Source organism: Periplaneta americana, chromosome 11, assembly GCF_040183065.1.
Source record: "Periplaneta americana isolate PAMFEO1 chromosome 11, P.americana_PAMFEO1_priV1, whole genome shotgun sequence".
Classification (NCBI taxonomy): domain Eukaryota; kingdom Metazoa; phylum Arthropoda; class Insecta; order Blattodea; family Blattidae; genus Periplaneta; species Periplaneta americana.
The window spans coordinates 179,324,129-179,342,966 of NC_091127.1; the positions used below are offsets into that span (position 1 = coordinate 179,324,129).

The window sequence follows — 18,838 nt, forward strand, 5'->3', positions numbered from 1 at the left end:
AGCAACAAGTGAATAAACAAAATTCCGTTTATTGCAAAGTAATGAGCTAAATCACTGCCTGCTGGATCGCATCTTACGGCTGCTTAACTGCTTGCTCATTCCTCTTTCTTAGCTTTTTTTTTTTTTTTTTTTGTGTGAAGCATTGTTGTCCAGATTCGACGCTAGAGGGCAGCAAGTAACTGCCGTTGTTTTGACTGTGCTAAGTGTGCAGAGTAAATTATAATACTTTTAATTTGAAATCTTGCAGTGTATGTGATTGTTTATTAATTATATGATTTTTTTTCTTTAAAATATATTGGAAGTATGAAATACTCAAGTTAAAATATGTTTCATTTAATGTTGTTTTCTGAACAAGATTTTTTTGTAGGAGAAACAACACTTGGTTTCCTAAACATAACAATATTTACAATGGTGTATAAAATATATTGGAAGTATGAAATACCCAAGTTAAAATATGTTTCATTTAATGTTGTTTTCTGAACAAGATTTTTTTGTAGGAGATATAACACTTGGTTTCCTAAACATAACAATATTTACAATGGTGTAACTTTTTAGTCATCCATGATATTACAGCAACAAAAAGTGGAAAGGATCAGAATGCAATATCTCGTATCTCGTAAAACACATTGAATTGTAACTCAATATTTCCAAAGGTGTGGGGTAAATTATCTGTTTGCAGTATTTTACTCAGCATTTCTTTTCGGGGGGGGGGGGGGGAAGGATTTTTTTTAATGAGCGCATAATTTATTACACTTCGAATGAGTCTTTTTGTATATGGTGATTACTTTCTAGCAATACTGAACTTAATAGAACAGTAGGCCTTGGATATGTTTGCATATAGTATCACTTAGAATAAAATAAAGTTTTAAGTTCGGTATTAATATTATTAATATATATATTATTATATTATATTATTAAGCCATGCGGAAGGATCCGGACACCCTGAGCCATCATTTCCCTAAGCCCTTGTCTCTTCTGGTACTTACAGACGTCATAACAATAGCGGCAAACTAACTTTTTTCAAGACTCGCACATAAGCACTGATTGAGCAGGCAGTTTAAGCAGCCATAGCATGCGATCCAGCAGGCAGTGAGCTAAAAGCTTACTATTTTACGGGATTTTAAAGTGTAACATCAGTTCAATGTTGTTTTCACCGTGAGTATGGTATCTGAAGCACTCCAAATTACAAATCAATAATGTTATGATACCACTCTTTTAAAAAAGTGGGTCTGTTAACATGCCATGCAATGGTAGACATAGGCTGTTATTAGCAATGTTATGACAACAAGACCAAGAAGGGTCTTAGGTCGATGACCACCCAACATTACCAAAAACTCTAATCTACCACATGAAACACATTTAGGCATTATGTGATATGCAGAAATGAATTATATTTGTTTTCTATACCACACCTGCAACAGGAAAACCACATGGACGCGGTGTTCCAGCAGAATGACATACCACCCCATTGAGGAAATGAAGTTCGTGATTTTTCTGAATAACATTTCACATCAACTGGTATGGTTGTGCAGGGCAATTACATGGCCTCTAAATTCTCCAGACCTCACACTACCCGACTTATTTGTTTCATGTTTGTAAAGAAAAATGCTTATGCACAGCAGTCCAGATATATTTATGGTCACAAAGCAAATATTCTTTCAGCTTTCGAAAAAAAATACCCTGAGATATAAGATCACACACGAGAAGGACTAGCTTCATGGTAGTGTACACAATGGTGGGCACGTTGAGATCTCATGTGGTCAAAACTCCCATCTATCTGGAATGTACAGAGCGTTCGCCTACGGGTGGGGCCAGGAAAGTGGCATGTACTGATACGCCGCTTTGTGCGCGCAGTTGTTGAGACACGCTCGACAATCAAGGACATCAAGGTCGACAAGTTATCAGTTGTGAGCCAGATGTTGCAGTATTTAACACGTACAATGCAGTTTCTTGACACAGTTGCATAAATATTCCGCGTGTGTGTAAAATTTGTTAACAATGCAAAATGCAAAATTCACACTTGAACAGAGAGTTTTTATGTATGATGCATATGTGAAAACAGAGTCATGTAGAGAGGTGCGTAGGCAATTTGAAGTGAAATATTCGGGTGCTCCAATTCAGGGTACAGAAACTGTTAGACGTCTTGTTAACAAATTAAGGACAACAGGGTCGATAAATGCTACAATTCCTAAGCGAAAACAAAGAGTATTGATGGGAGAAAAAAGTGATGAAATCAGTGCATCATTTACACACTCTCCTAATAAATCTCTAAGAAGTGTTTCACAGAAAGTTAGTGTTTCAAAAACATCAGTCTTTACTGCTGCTAAACTTTTAAAATTAAAACTCTACAGAGAATAAGTATAGAAATCGGAAGCTTACGGATAGACGATTCCCGCAAGCAACACCGCAGGCAGGCCGCTTTCCTGGCCCCACCCGTAGGCGAACGCTCTGTATTTAGAGATTACTGAAAATAATTGTTCTCATATTATGGCATTTCAATTTTATGTTTTCCCAAAGTGATAGAAGACACAAAGGATACGTGAATAAATCAGTAAATGAAGATTAAATAAAATAAATATATAATAAAAAAGTGTATTTCTAACAAACCACAATGCTCCTCTCCAATATTTATTGAATTTCACTCACCATACATAGAAGAGTGATTTGTTCTGTATCACATACATGTAAACACACAGGATTTACAATGTTTACCTTGACTGACTTGTGACAACCACAATACTGTATATTAATACTTACAACATCCACACATCAGCATTAATAAATTATTGTTTGTCCATTTTCATATTATATACTAATAGACAAAAACACATCTTATATATAAGCAAATGTGAAAGTAACTTATTATGTATGTATATATATTTATATATAAATATTTTCATAGGAAATAATATGTCTACATGGAGTTCAACACCATTTATAACACTGCAAGTGCCTTCAATTTTCTAGCAATGTCAGTCTTAACAAGGCAAATCAATTCCTTAGTTCCACATTATTTGTATTGCAATTAGTGTTCCAAATATAGGTATTAAGAAACTATAGGAATATGTATTCTTTATATATCTTAAAATCTTAATTGTTAGGGTCCTGCAGTGTAGAAAATCTAACAAATATGTGTATAATAATATCATTATTATATTTGTGCTATTTGATCAGTTCAAAATACTAGGCAGAAGTGGATCATAAACCCTTCACCTGTGAATGAACTATTTTACTTATTAGGGAGTAGGCTCTGAAGCCCATTCACGGAAGGATGAAAGACTAATTCTGGTAATGGCAGTAAGAGTGTTTACAGCATGAACTCTACATGCTCTGAAACATAACTACCACTACCAGCTACTTTTACCCACATTGTACCTTCTTGTTACTAAAATCGGTATCTATAAAGTTATCAAAAATTAAAACCTTCGATTCATATTCAAAAACTGACTGACAGTTTTACTCTGAATCTTGTCAGTAAATTAAATAAAAGCTGCCATGAAAAACTGGTAAAAATAAGAAGACTATGTTTCATTATTGTTGTTAAATATAGGATTATTTCTCTATTATATGTATAAAATGGTTTCATAAATGTTCTTCATTATAAAAGCTTAATTTATTTGGTATGAAGTTTACAGGTGTATGTCTTAAAAAGGGAAGAAAAGAGGAGAAAGTTCTATAAAAGAGTATTTGTCAACGGTTATTCTCTTTCAAATAATACTAAAGTTCACAAGGAAGACAAACATGCCAGATATTGAACAGAGGGTACGTATTCTCTTGGGTAACAACTGCTTTTGAGCATTTTCAGTATTCTACAAACATTATATCACTGAATACATTATAATTATTTGTGACTTAATGCAAAGAAACCATGTAAGCTGGGCCCTCTTCTATTATGTTATCACAACTAGATGCCTCTTTACACTTTACTCTATATCAATGAAATCTATTTAACTGTCCTTCTCAGAGCTAAAATAATTCCTACTGAGCCACTGTTATGTATTTCTAATTAAAAATAAAATATTGTTCAATTGATGGATTGAATTCATTATCTGCTCGTTTTTATTTGGAAACTTCCATTCTCAACTGGCATCTCATGTCAATAAAATGGTACTTCAATAATATGAAGAAATCTGCATAATTCATGGTAACTTTTAATACAGATGCTCAGTCTACACATACTTGAGCTAGTTACTTCCAATATTTGTATCAAAAGCTGGGAACAGACCAATGATTTTCAAGAAAGGGCGAGAGAATGTCATTCAAGCAGGCCACTGAGTTGTTCCAAAGTGAAGGTCAGATACACAACGAAACACCACGAAATGCCATACAGGAGAACACATCTGGACCTCAACCAACACCAAGGCAAGTCTGAACTTGGTCCTACATTGGACGTAATAAAATTAAATTTAAGGTTGATATTTATAGTCCCGTCGCTCTAATTTCCGGCAGCCAATCGTGTTACAGGTCGGCTACATTTAAACGCGTGCGTCTTGTGATTCGCTGATTCATTTCTTAAGGCTCGATAAATACTTAATATAATCACCCGCCATTTTAGCTCTATCATTGGCATTCGCAGAAAGCACACGAATATGTTATTTGCCGCTCAATTATTTGCTGAATTACATTGCGTTTGATTTATTATCATAGGAGCTACGACATGATAATGTTTAACGGTGTGGCAAATAGATTCCTCGTATGGTAGCTCGGCAATGTAAGAACAAAAATGGCTAACGATACTACCTACATAGACTTTATAGAGCCTTCACTTTCTAAGACATAAGCAAAGAGGCGGAGTCACGCCGGAAATAACAGCGTCGAGACTATAAATATTTTCATTTCGCGAAAATGTAACTCCCCAGTTTGAAACTGAATATAATCTACTCTGTGAAACATATCCATGTTTTTAGTTCAATTCATTATGTAAGGAATTTTGACGGTATTTGGCAGCTGTCCATGCAATGTTCTGGTTTATAGAAATGGTCTTAGTGGCGAAGGTTTGAGAATTACTAAACACTGACTTGTGTAATGAAATCATGAAAACAAATTCTGTCTAAAGTAACAATTGAAGCGTCGGCTGGAACAACGTTATAAGTTACATTTGGTAAAATTTACAGGAGCAGCAAAAATTTATACGCATACAACGTTGTTCTTATGAGGGTAGCAAACTTTTGAGTGGACAAATTTCACGTACTGCATTGATGGACAGTTGCAAGCCAAAGAGTATAGCAAGGTAACATGACATACAACATTATTACACGGAAACACGCCGAATGAAAATTTTGTAACTTACAACGTTGTTCCAGCCGACGCTTCAATTGTTGCAAGAAAAAATTATAAATCTTAAAAAAATATATATAAATAGATCTGCCATATTCACTTGACCACAAGCAATGGAAATTCCCTCTTACTTGCACATTTAATATTGAAATTACATTGAATACATTTGCAACAAATAATGAAACAAATTCACACACATAATGTTAATACAAAAGCTATGTGCATGGACAGTCTTAAATCAGTAAATGGTTATTTCATCCTGTGACCAAGTAAATCTGGTGTGTCTCCTACTTTCACCATATGACCTTCTCTTCTTTCAGACCAATCGTGTTTCTGTGTGTCAGTATGTGTGTATAAAACCAACAATTTAGAAAAATAACTGTACATCCTTATACCTTATAACATGGTTACTTACTGTTTTATACACAGACTACAATATGAAGTAATGATAAATTAGTGAGATATCTAGATACATGTCCATAAGACTAAAAGGTAGCCTAACAAAATTAACATTATTGACAAAGTGTATTTAACAAAAATATACAATATAATGGAATATTTTTAGTAACCATACCTGACCCAGTCACCTGGCCAACTAAATTTGCATATGAGCGAGAAGGAAAAAATAAGTATATTTGGTGTTTCTCCAATATACATCCTTAGAACACTAAAGATTTCAAAATGTAATATGTTGACAACGATGACGATGATGGTGATAACAAAGAATAATATAGTAGTAGTAGTAGTAGTAATAATAATAATAACAATAATAATAATAATTAATAATATAATAAAATAAAAATAATAAATATTTGGTTAATGACATTCTCAGCTCAGCAAATAGATTGACTAGACTCTTACAGCAGGTCACCGTAAGTTTTTATTTATTTTGCAAGTATATTCTTCTAAATTATTTAAATGTGAAACTGGGAAAGGCTTTCTCATAACATTTTCAGTACAGCTTTGTTAATATAAGAAAGACATGGAGCCTCTTCTGCAAAGTATATAAGAAATGGTAACCACATAACATATTCATTAACTATTACAAACAAGATTAAATAAATACAGAATAATGTATTACTGTTGCTTCAAATATTAAACTCGATATGTCTTGAATTGTCAACAAAATTTAATTTTCTCCTGGGTATCTGCACAGTAACATACATTTTTCTCGTAACATAATTTACATTGTTCGAAAGTAACAGATATGAATTCAAATAATGCGAAACATAAGCACCATGTAAAAATAATTTACTATCTCATATATTCCTTAACAATTTCAAATGCCAGTTAAAATTAAGATAGAGAAGTGCCTATCTTTCATCAAAAGGGCAAATTAATTTTTTTTGCTAAACAAATCTTTGCTTGTACCCAGCTGACATATTCTACGCTTAATTTTATGTTTCATTCAAGAACAGTAGAAGGTTTTATCATTGAGAAATTTAAAATATTGATTTTCTTTCAGAAAACTCCCCATACAGAGAAAATGTTATTAAATAAACATATATTAGAAAGTTGAAACAAACTGTTACAATAGCATTCCTTTTGAGGAATTACATTTAAAGTACAGTTCTTTCTTCATGGCCAGTCCCTGGCATGTTGTGCAGATGTAGTGAATGGCCATGAAGATATAATTTTACTATACCGACAAAAATGAGGATGAAATAAAAATTTAGAGCAAGAGACTTCTTTCCTTTCTCTAGTAAAAAAATATAAAATATACTAGAAGAGAGTTTCTGAATCTCTCTAATAATAAGCCCCCCCCCCCCTTTTCCTCACATTACTTTAGTGTGGCTCCTGGCCTAAGGTGTAGAGCACAATGTAGAACTTAGTAAGGTGAAATTTGGAATCAATTTAATTATGTTTTTACGAGGGCCATTTCATAAATAATGCACAGGTTGACAGAACTGTGAAGTGGATGACGCAACACCAATGAAAATTACGTTAGTTGCAGTTGAAGGATTGAGGAAGAAGCACGTGTGTTTGTTTCATCCATAGCATACTCTGTGCTTACGAAAGAGATCTAGAAATGGAGCCTACTTGTGTCTTGGGTACTGTGACGATTGAAGATCAAAGATAGAATCTTTATGCGGTAAAATCTCACAGAAATCTACAGTGGAGCGGAGTTTATGGTGAGCTTACAGTGGATTGTAGTACAGTTTCTCATTGGGTACTCGTTTTAATGTCAGCTTAGACAATGATACAAGATCAGGAAAGTCGAAAACATTAACACAGGAACAATGTGTGAAACTTGTGGTAGATGCTCTTCAAGAAGATCGAGTGACATGTGAAAAATTTTCAGAAGCTACAGGCATTTCACAAAATTCGGTATTCCGTATTTTGACAAAGAATTTGAAGAAGATGAAAATTTCTGCAAGATGGGTCTCTCACTGCTTGACTGCTGAACAGAAGCAGAAATGCCTGGACATTGCAAACTTGCTGACAGGTCCATCACAAAAACGAATAGCCCAATGAGGAACTGTATTACGGTCCACTTAAGTTCACAACAAACTTCACTCAAAGCACTGTGTAAGTGTGGATTTCTGTGGGAGGGGAGTTTTGTCACATATAGATTCGATCTTTGGTCTTCAATCGTCATGGTATCCGAGATATGTGTAGGCTCCATTTCTAGCTCTCATTACCTAATCACAGAGTATGCTATGGACGAAATGAACAGACGTGCTTCTTCCTCAATCCTTCAACTCTGACGTAATTTTCATTGGTGTTGTCATCCATTTCGCAGTTCTGCCAACCTGTGCATTATTTATGAAATTACCCTCGTATTTAACACAAAATAGTTAGATGATTGAATTTTCATCGAACAACTTTTAAAAATTATTTATTATTATTATTATTATTATTATTATTATTATTATGTTGTTCACAGCCCCCCATTAACTGTACTTCAGATCCCCAGAAGGCTACCACCCCCTGGAAAGTGTGCTCAGATAATATGCAAAATCAATTAATATATAACATTATTTCGCGTTTTACATAAGATTATTTCACAAAATGTGTAGTGACTAAAATATATGCAAGATAAAAAAAGAGAGAGAGGTAAATTAGTTTCTTAGTAGGTAATAAGTTATGCATGTGGATCACAACTGCTATTTCAATAACACACCATTAACTTTATTCTGGCAGCTGGGTAGCTCAGTTGGTACAGCAAGTGACTACGGACTGAAAGGTTCTGTGTTCAATCCCAAGCATTGACAGAATTTTTCTCGTTGCCAAAACTTCCAGAACAGTCCCAAGATTCAGTACGACTTGGTATTTTTTGGGGTTAAATCGTGATCGGTGGGGATATCATTACCTTTTCAACTCTGAGTGAAGACAGTATAAAATGGGCTAAATTATAGATTCATAAAAAAATTCCACCTAATAGTCCAGCAGATACTCAAAGAACAACAGTTATATGATTCTATTTAAATATCCAGTAATTTTAATTTACGTATCATAATTAAACCAAACCTATCAAATAATTTAAATAAAAATAGGTGCTTACCAAGCATTATGATTAGATAATTAAAAACGGTATACAATAAATTCACGATAAAGAATTTTTTGTGATTCAAGTGATGTATATAGTATATGACTTCTTGACACTGGTTTTCATATGGTCAAAATAACTGAACCATTCAGGCAAAGCAACTTCTTTACAGTATAATATCCCTGTGGCTTGAGGAATTTCATTATTTTCTTTAATGCACTGTACACTGCATTAAGTAGATGCACTTCGTTTATGTCCACTCTTCCTTATTCACTGCTCATATTTATTTTCTTAAAACCTAAAGTTTACCTAATGGAAACATAGGGTAAGCTTAAAGGCCCACTGTGATAAAAATCAAGGGGAGTGGAGTTAATTAAAGAACACACGAACACAAGGACTCTGGAAAAAAATTCGAGTTTGTTATAAATTGCCGTTCTTGAGTTATATGTGTTTCTTAGGCAGCACAGCTGGAGTGATGACATCACGTCCAGCAACCAGCCTCAGAGGCAGCCTTGCAGCGTGGTAAGTCTATATAGTAGTAAGAGAAACATGCCTCAACAATCAACATCATGCCATACTATTGCGTTTTCAGTTGTAATGGTCACAATGATAAAGAAAAAGAAAAAAAAAAACAGTTTTCATAGATTTCCTAAGAAAGAAAAGGATCCAACAAGAAGTGCAGCATGGATAAAACGGACTTTATTCCAAGCAAAACATCAATTATGTGTTTGCATCATTTCCTAAATGATGATTATGAACTTTCAAGCCAATTAGCAGGTAGTCTTGGTCTCATGAAACAACGTATCCTTAAGAAATCTGCTATTCCATAGTTCTAAAGTGACGTGCAAAAACGAGAAAAGACAGTGGTGCGGAAGGAAACCAATTGAATGAAATGCAATTCTCATTCTCCCCTCAGTTATACTCGTAAATGACAAAAGTTTTCTGAGTGACACAACACATTTAAACATTACTGTCATACTGGTAGCCTGGAGTCGTTTTAGAGCAGAGATGGACATTGTGCCTCACTGACCTTCACAGAGCTTATCGCTTTGAGTGACATCACCTTCACAGTCCCCGTTGCTCCCTCACGCAGCTCCTAGGTGTGGGCAGGTTCTATATCAGTTTCATAAGCAATATCAGTGGTGGCATAATGGCATTATCAAAGCAGTGTGTACGCGTTAGAAAACGATTATTTCATGAGAAATGGGAGGAAGAGTTTTTTTGCTGTTTAGAAGGGAGAACATACGATGTATGTTATGCTCGAAAATCCTATTAGGCATTAATAAATTTAATATACAACGACATTACTCCTTATGTCATAAAGAACATGCTCAATTAGAAGGTAAGACAAATTAAATGTTATTTTTCGTACTATTCCGAAGAAAATTTATGATCTTAACATTTGCATAGTATACTAAATACGACATTATACCTTAAACACGCTGCATTAAAAGGTACGAGGAATTAAATGTTGTCTGTACGTATTATTTCCAAAAGAAATTTATATAAAAAAAATATATATCAAATGTGCGTAGAAAACGAAATATGATTTTCTGAAATTATTTTAGGTCGAGAACGTGCAAATCTATTAAGTAATCTTGATAAATGCCAGAATATTCAAGAAAATAAACGTAGACAATGTGATGGAATATTATTGGCTAGTTACGCAATTTCTCGCCTGTGATTTAAACCAATTCAATGATGGAGAAATAGTAAAGAGGTTTATGATTAAAGCTGCCGAATTAATGTGCCAAATTGAATAAAAGTTTTCGAGTCTCTCACGTTAACCAAGTGCTTTCCTAATAATTCGCCACTGACCGCCTTAGCGATTACGATATGGTGATGCAGGTCACAGCAGTTTATATTTCCCATCCTACTCTGCAGTCTCCTCTCCTAGTAAACAAACTATTTCAAATTGAGTGCCTCACGTAACCGAAAATTGTGCCCATGTATGTTTTAGAGTGTTATGCTGAAATATAAATCCAAACATGTGCATTTCAGATACATTGGCACAGTGCAGTGGTGTGAACAATGTTGGCAATTCCTGATTATGATGAAACCTGTATGTGGTTGCGAAATGCTGAAAATGTTAAGTTCCAGGATACAGTGGAATACCCAAAAGTCTAATTCTGATTATGGCAGTAGTTTCGAAACAGGGTGTTTTGTTGTGAACCTGCAGTTGGATATATCTCAAGCAGATTAGTTCTCAGAAAAATATTGCTCTTGAAACAATGAATTCAAGTCAAGCAGTCTCTCCATGGAACTACCCTATTCACTCATTGTTCTTGGAATTCGCAACAATTTATGCTACAAAATTCGCTCCAACTTTATTCTGTCTCTTCAGTTCATTTCAATTCAGTTAAGTTGGGGAAGTAATGCATTGTAAGTCTGCACATTTATGGTAGTGGTAAGTATTTGTGATGGACCAGTGGCTGAAGACTGGAACATCAAATCATCCATCAAGAAAGTTTTGTCTTCTACAGCAGAAGTTTCAGAGACAGTGTCAGGCCCTTCTAACCTAAACAATGAGACAACTAAAGAATACATAATAGATGTAAATACACGTAATACATACACTGGGAAGGAGAAACAATGTTCTGTTGAAAGAAAAACTCGAAAATACCATTAAGAAACGTAAATATTATGAAAGCTACCTTTCCTTGAATTTGTATGTGTGTTTTATACCACAAAATGTTTCCAAATAGTTCAATATTTTCAGCTAAATTGTGTCATTTCAAAACCACGCATTTGGAGTGTGAAGTTAAAAATTTAAGTTTTTCTTTACGTACAAAGAGATGCATTATTAGAGATTAAAAAATACGTTGTTGTTTTCTAATGCCAGGTGTTTGACAATAAAGTCATTTGACCTCTTGCACTCCAATATTTTTCAAAGATATTATCATGACCAGCCACCGAAGCACAGATAGATTAAAAAATATATGACTCACGCATTGCTCACTGGTACGGCAAATGATAAGGCAACCGAAGTATCTTATACAATAATAGTTACTGAATAGCCCACACAAGAGAGTGATTAATTAAATCCTATGCTGTTGACTTAGTTAAATGTTACTGTTTTCCAATGCTCGGCTAGTTGGCAATGATGCCATTTGCAGACCTAGGTTAAATGCATGCTGGATGAAAATTAGGTCAAACAAAGCCCTCATCACTTACTTAGATGACGCAATATCTCGCTGGATAAAGATTTAGCCACTAACATGAAGCAGGAGCTAATTCGTCATCTCCAGTGCATGATTCTGTTCTGCAAATAAACGAATCTATCAACAAGACAGACCTAGCAGTATATGTCGTGTTTGTGTAATATGAACATAAACATTCATTGGAGAGGAACATGCTTTTGTGTGAACCATTGTCATCAGTGGCGTAGCTAGCGGGTGGGCCCAGGCCCACCCAAAAAATATGGGAATTTTTGCGTTTTTTAATGGAAAATACTCAACATTAAAACTAAACCGTGGATCCAGAGCAATAGTTACAGTTGATAGCATTAAAGTAAGAAGTCGAAAATGCATTCATTTCTTCAAGAGTCAATTTAACTGTGTTGGATTGGGCCTAAAAAATTGTCTGGTAGAGATAAAAAGAAGGAAGCCGTGGAAGCTACTGAATTGTTACATCAGCTAGAAAAATGTGACATCTTATTTTATTTGGTATGTTTAGACCAGGCCTGCACAAACAGCGCTCATTGAGCGCGGCCGCTCCCTCGAAGCGGGAGAGCTGTCTAACAGCTCGCCGGAATGATATACATCTCCTATAGGTAGAGGATAGTCCACACAGCTATCTGGTGTAGTGTGTATTATCAGTAGCTATTTAACTTTGCCTATCTACGACTACATAATGGAGGAATCTAAAAGGCGGAAAAGTGATCATCAGACAAATTCTTTCAATATTGCATGAGAAAATGCTTATTTTTTCACAGCAGCTGGAGTCAATATTTATCTGCCACAAAAGTTTGAAAAAAGAGGAAAACATAATATAATGCGTTATTACTAGTCCACACATAGAGATACGATGGTTTTGTAGGTGAAGATCGCAGTAAAAAGGTTCAGGAGTTGAAAGTTGCATTATTACATGAGGTAGGGTATGTTAAAATTTATTAATCTTCAACAATTTAAATATCTCTCTTCAGGGAAAAGGCCAGCTGATTGTTGATATGTCGAATAAATTACGGAATTTCAGTCGTAAACTTACACTTTTCGTAAGTCAGTTTCGGGAAGGTAATATGGCTCACTTTCGAACGATAGAAACTGCTCGTGATGAAGCCGTGTTAAACGATTATGTGCAAATATTAACTGAAATTCAAAATTAATTTAATTCTAGGTTCCAAGATTTTGTCTTAATTGGAAAGAAGTTTAAAGTTATCATAATAAAGTCCTTCAACACCAGTTGAAACAGTGTCATACAATTTACAGGTCGGTCTGGTTGGCGCTGGCCTTCTATGCCCGAGGTTGCGGATTCGATTCCGGGCCAGGTTGATAGAATTTAAGTGTGCTTAAATGCGACAGGCTCATGTCAGTAGATTTACTGGCATGTAAAAGAACTCCTGCGGGACAAAATTCCGGCACATGGACGACACTGATATAACCTTGGCAGTTTGTGAACGTCGTTAAATAAAACATAATATTTAACATATAACGATTTACACTCTAACTTATTGATCTTGGGCTAAAGACCATTTGAATAATATTACTAGCCTGGTTGAGTTTTACAAGACTAAACCTCAGCGTGGTGTACATTATTCCATAGTCTTCATTCTGTACTCCTGCTGAAAATATGGTAACTTTACATATTTCTTCTTACTGAGTTAAGTGTGTAACAAACCTAAACACTGCATATAATACACAAATTTTAATTTTTCACAGCTGAACAGCCATGCTTTCCACATAATAAAACACGAAAGACAAACCCATTTTCGTCCTTATTTTGAATGTTTCATTGTAGAAAATGAAATAATGGAATTTCGTGAAAGAAAAATGTACGATTCAGCGATATTCGTAAAAAAAATTGCGTTTACGCAAAAAAGGCCAAATTCACAAAAATCGGGAAAAAATAAGCAAAATTCGCGACAAATCGCGATCGTAAAACGTGTCTACAGAGTTTCGTTCCTACATATAAAATTTTAACTCTCCGATTCAATTAGCAAAAATCTGTGAAAAAATAATTTGCGGGAATCAGGTATCCCTATATATAAATCATGTACAGAAGGAGGTACAAAAGATGTCCTACAGAATCACACTAAATCTGGCTGGGTCGACACACAATGCTTCAATGATTGGGTGAGGACTATTGCACTAGTCTATTGAGACTTAAATTAGCTAAAGTGAAAAGAAAATTCCTTATTGAAGATAATTTATCTTCTCATTTATCAGAAGATTCCATAGGCCTGTGTTTTAAGAATAACTCATACTTAATATTTCTCCAATTCAAATCAACAGACTCAGCCCTGGATGTGGCCTTTTTCAGACCACTAAAAGGGGCATGGAGAAAAACTTTTCTCCATTGGAAGGAAAATGCAGAAGGAAATGAAGCAAGAGGATGTATTTTCTCGCCTTCTTACTAAATTTGTTAACACAGTTCTACTGGAAAAACACCAAGTACTAAATATGTTGTTACCAGAAGTATAAGTACCACCACCAGATGAAGAAGAGAAATGAAAACATTTGGATGGTTGTTTATGAACTGTTGAAGAAAATAAGGTTTGAAACTATACCGAAATTGCAAGCAACGAGAAAAAGAAGAAATGTCAACGGCCATTTAGGTTCAATTGAGTCTGTTCCTATCTCTCAAGATGCTGTTGATGTGACCAGTGTTGTTTAGGTATGAGTTTAGATGTTGATTCAGGATTAGAATTGGATTTACTAGACAACATTGATCCAGAATCACCAGAAAGTTCAAGTAATTTAGCCGACCAATTACAGGATTTTGAATGTGATGATCAAACAGAGCTGGAACAACCTTCACAGCCTGTTTGTCAGAAATCAAGATTTGGCAATTGGATGCATATTAACTTCTCAGAGATAATAGTTGCAGTTTTGACCTCAAAACAGGTCTTCTGTTGTTTTATAGGAAAGAAAATTCAATTGACTGACATTTTATAATATGCAGTTTTACATGTAGATGATCAACTGAAGACAGAAATGGCTTTGTTTACGATGATCTTAATGCAAATTTATTTTAGTCACATGTTTTGATCCGTACAAGAATTTATTATGGAAGAGGGCTGTTAATTTCTCAAAAGAGTGAAAGAAAAACTTACATGAATGTAATGATATCACCAAAACTGAGTTAAGTCTCACTTCGCTAACTCTTCACTAAATATAAGTCCTCTTCTAAATCATTCTGCGTTTCATCATGTCAAATTAAGAGTCATTTTGCTAATGACGACTTATTATTGCAGTACAGCCAACAGAATACATTTTGAGGAAGAATCGAGCAGTTTTCACGTTTTTATACTATAGATAAACATGCAAAACCGGTGTTGATTTCAAGAGACCTTGAAAAAATGACGATCAGAAAACATACGAGCATTGTTATTAAATATGAGTGCAAAAAGCAGGATGATAAATTACTGCTTAAATTAGTGATAGAATACAAAAAAAACCGTAGAAAATAAGAAAACAGATGCGAGAAACAGTGTGATTTCTAGAAAAGAAATAAAATTTACTAATTAACGTGCTTTACAACCAGCATTTTAGTAAATAACTTTCATAGCATATCATGTTTGAATTGTTGAGATTTATAATGTCGCTAAATATAGCTGTGGCAAAGCCTCCTGGTCCATAACAAATCAGCAGAATATTAGTTTTCAGTGAAACGTGATTTTTGGATACAAAAATTAGGTTAGTGAACATATCAAAAACTTACATTTTACAGCAATTATGTAGAGCAATTAATTTGGCACACTGTAGTTGGTGTTTTCAAACTTCAAAATGGTATATAAATAATTAATACACTTGACTGTTAAAATATATTCACTTTTCTGTCTCGATCTCCAGTCTATGTTGAATCTTCTCCAAGATAGACCTGAAGTTTTACCCAGGCGAAAATGGAGAATAGATTCTTTGTCATCAAGTAAAGTAAAGAAGTAATTTCGTTTTCTAATACATTTTTTTTTTTTTTTTTTTTTTTTGCACAGCAAAGTCATAATTACCCACTCTTTTCTATCAACTACATAATTCATTGCCAGTTTCACCGCCATTTTTCGTAGACTTAAATTAGCTAAATGGCCCAAAACAGGTCCTTAAATCTAAGTCTTACTTAGTGCGCTAACCTGTCCTTAAATTTGTGGTGAAATGCAAATTTGGCTAAGTCTTACTTAAACCAAGATTTAATGAAGACTTAAATTTAAATATGGATGGTGAAATTGGCCTTAACACCGTTTCAATTAAAGAAAGCTTTCGATGTTTTGTATTTTTAATGCTGATATTTTCTAAAAGCTATTTTTAAAACACACACTGTTGTTTCTGTTCATGTACCTGATAGTTTAATAGCAAAATATGGGTATTTCTCTTCACTGCAATTGGCAATTGACAGCTAAATGGAAAAAAAGAAGACGAAATGAAATTATGAGGTTCAAACTGACATACAGACCTATGTATTATCCTAATACATCACTTTTATTATACATTTCATCACTTTTGTGTAGCAGCAGTTTGAAATATGTTGAGAACTGTTGCTATTCACTCCTTTTTAAGGCATGCAATGTTTTCTAAGCTCAGATGTTTGCTTTCAGTTATCTTTGACTGAAACATTGTTCAAACTCTTTTTAATTCATATTAAATGGTATATGAATTTACAATAAAAGTCCGCACCTTTTACAAATACATACAAAATTACATAGTTCAATTGTTGGAACATAGAATGCAATGGAGGGGCAAAGGAAGTGGTCATCCTACCCCATTATCTCCTGGCCTAATTGCCTCATAAGTGGTGCCATATTGGTATCACTTGTGAGTTTCAGACCTGTCTTCGGACAGTTAACTGAACAACAACAAAAGAATATATTCTTTAAAAATAAGTCAGATGGTCCTTTCAACACATTCAATGGTCCATTTCATTTACACATACATATATACAAAATCAGAATGTTTCAAATTTGTAGTTTCCTGTGATAATTTCAACTCTAATGAGCAATACAAGACTAGTAATGGAATTTCATATCTGTCAAATGAATTTATTGAAAATTCACTACTAGATTCTATTCTTCTTTACATTTTCACGAAGTGCAATTATTCAACAAATAGAAGTACATTTCATACGCACTTTTCATACAACAATGCTAGCCAAAAAGTGGTATATTGTAAATATATAGGCCTACTGATATAATTATTATAATTACAAAATGAGTATCGTCATTTTTATGCATTTATGACACTTTGTAATACAGTTAAAAGAGAATTTCTCTGCTTTTTTACACCATAACTTAGAATCATAAGTTAAAAATGATATGATTATGTTACGAGATGCATTTATATTTTAACAAGTTAGAGACTTCCATTTGCAGATTTCTATTATTTTACAGATTGCTTAGCATGGACATATATCTATAAACTCACGTGATAATTACTCATATTACAGACTGTAAGAACTACCTTTAGAAGTAGACTATAAGGACTGCCATCTGTGCGTGTCTAACACAGTAATGGATTTCCCAGCCTGTTCTGGGAATGATGCTGAGTGTCACATCGTACCACTTGGCACCCAAAGAGTTTTATTCTGCTCTTGATCAACAGCTGCCTTTATCTGTGTGCACATGTAGGCCACATTAACACCTGCTGGTATCACAGCTGCAACAAGATACATCGTGGTAAAACAAAAACCAAACACATTTGCTTACAAATTCGTTTTAATGCTGCCTTGAAATAATATAATGTACTCTTGCAGAAAACAAATGGGAGGCGAAGGGAAATACAGAACTGATGATGATGATGATGATGATGATGATGATAATAATAATAATAATAATAATAATAATAATAATGGCTTTATTTAACCTGGCAGAGTTAAGGACGTAAGGCCTTCTCTTACACTCAACCAGGATTAAAACTTGGTTACACAGTTGAACATAAAACTGGATCAGAATTAAGTAATTACATACTGATACAATTTAGGTACATAATGAGAACAAAAGAGGTAGTTACATAAAAATTTACCTCAAATAATATAAAAATAAACATAGTGGAATACATATTAATGTTGTTAGAATCAAATACGAATCACATAAACACAGAAGCCGATAATTCAATAAAAAATGTACACAGTAGAAATAAAAATAAACACACTAGTATACATATTAGTATTGGATTACAATTAAGTAGGATTTACATAATTAAACAAGAAACCGACAAATGAATAAAATGCACACAAAAAATAGATTAATAATAAAAAAAAAACAACACAGTGGGATACATATTGGCGTTAAGTGATAAATAAACACGATTTACATGATTACACAATAAAAATAAGGAACAAAAAAAGATAAAAATAAAAAAAAAATAAAAATAAATACAGTGGAACATATTTCATTAAATATTTGCAACGCGTTAGGTCTGACAACTCATCATAAAATATTTTTCTAATTTACATTTAAAGGAAATTAAAGTTCGGCAGCCCTTGACTTCAGGTGGCAGAGAATTCCAGTGACGAGAAGTAGCAACAGTGAAAGATGAAGAATAAAGAGATGATGTGTGGAGTGGTATTTCTAGTATGTTATCATATTGTGACCGAGCATTTAAGTTATGATACTGAGAAAGACTTATTTCCTTAGTATAAAATTGAGCGAAACTCATTAAATCGTTCTTTTCATAGAACTGTGTCAAATGAGTTGTAAACTCAGTGAAAACATTTTCATATTCCTTTCAATATGTTTTACTTAGAATTGAAATGTTTAATCTTCTGAGCACTTTAACGAGTTATGTAGGTCGTTCAAATTCTGTTTCAGTGGCTTCAGATTTGAATCAAATTTTATCACAAAATCATTACTCTAAACTCAGAATCATTGGGAACATATTACGGCACTTATACACTACACTAGATTATTTTTTGTTTTCAGAAAAT

At 33.9% G+C, this 18,838-nt stretch overlaps 1 protein-coding gene across 3 annotated transcripts in view; it reads right to left on the reverse strand.

Annotated features, from left to right (window-relative positions):
• Positions 1-2,576: 2,576 nt before the first annotated feature.
• The window catches only part of Dlg5 (Discs large 5), a 117,522-nt gene continuing 101,260 nt past the window's right edge, over positions 2,577-18,838 (reverse strand). For 2 of the 3 annotated variants that reach the window (XM_069840578.1, XM_069840579.1), the window contains one exon: positions 2,577-17,568. In XM_069840578.1, coding sequence (XP_069696679.1) covers positions 17,462-17,568 — 107 coding nt within the window. In that variant the 3' untranslated portion in view covers positions 2,577-17,461. The remainder of the gene's footprint in view (positions 17,569-18,838) is intronic. The other variant, XR_011334988.1, reaches the window with a different exon arrangement.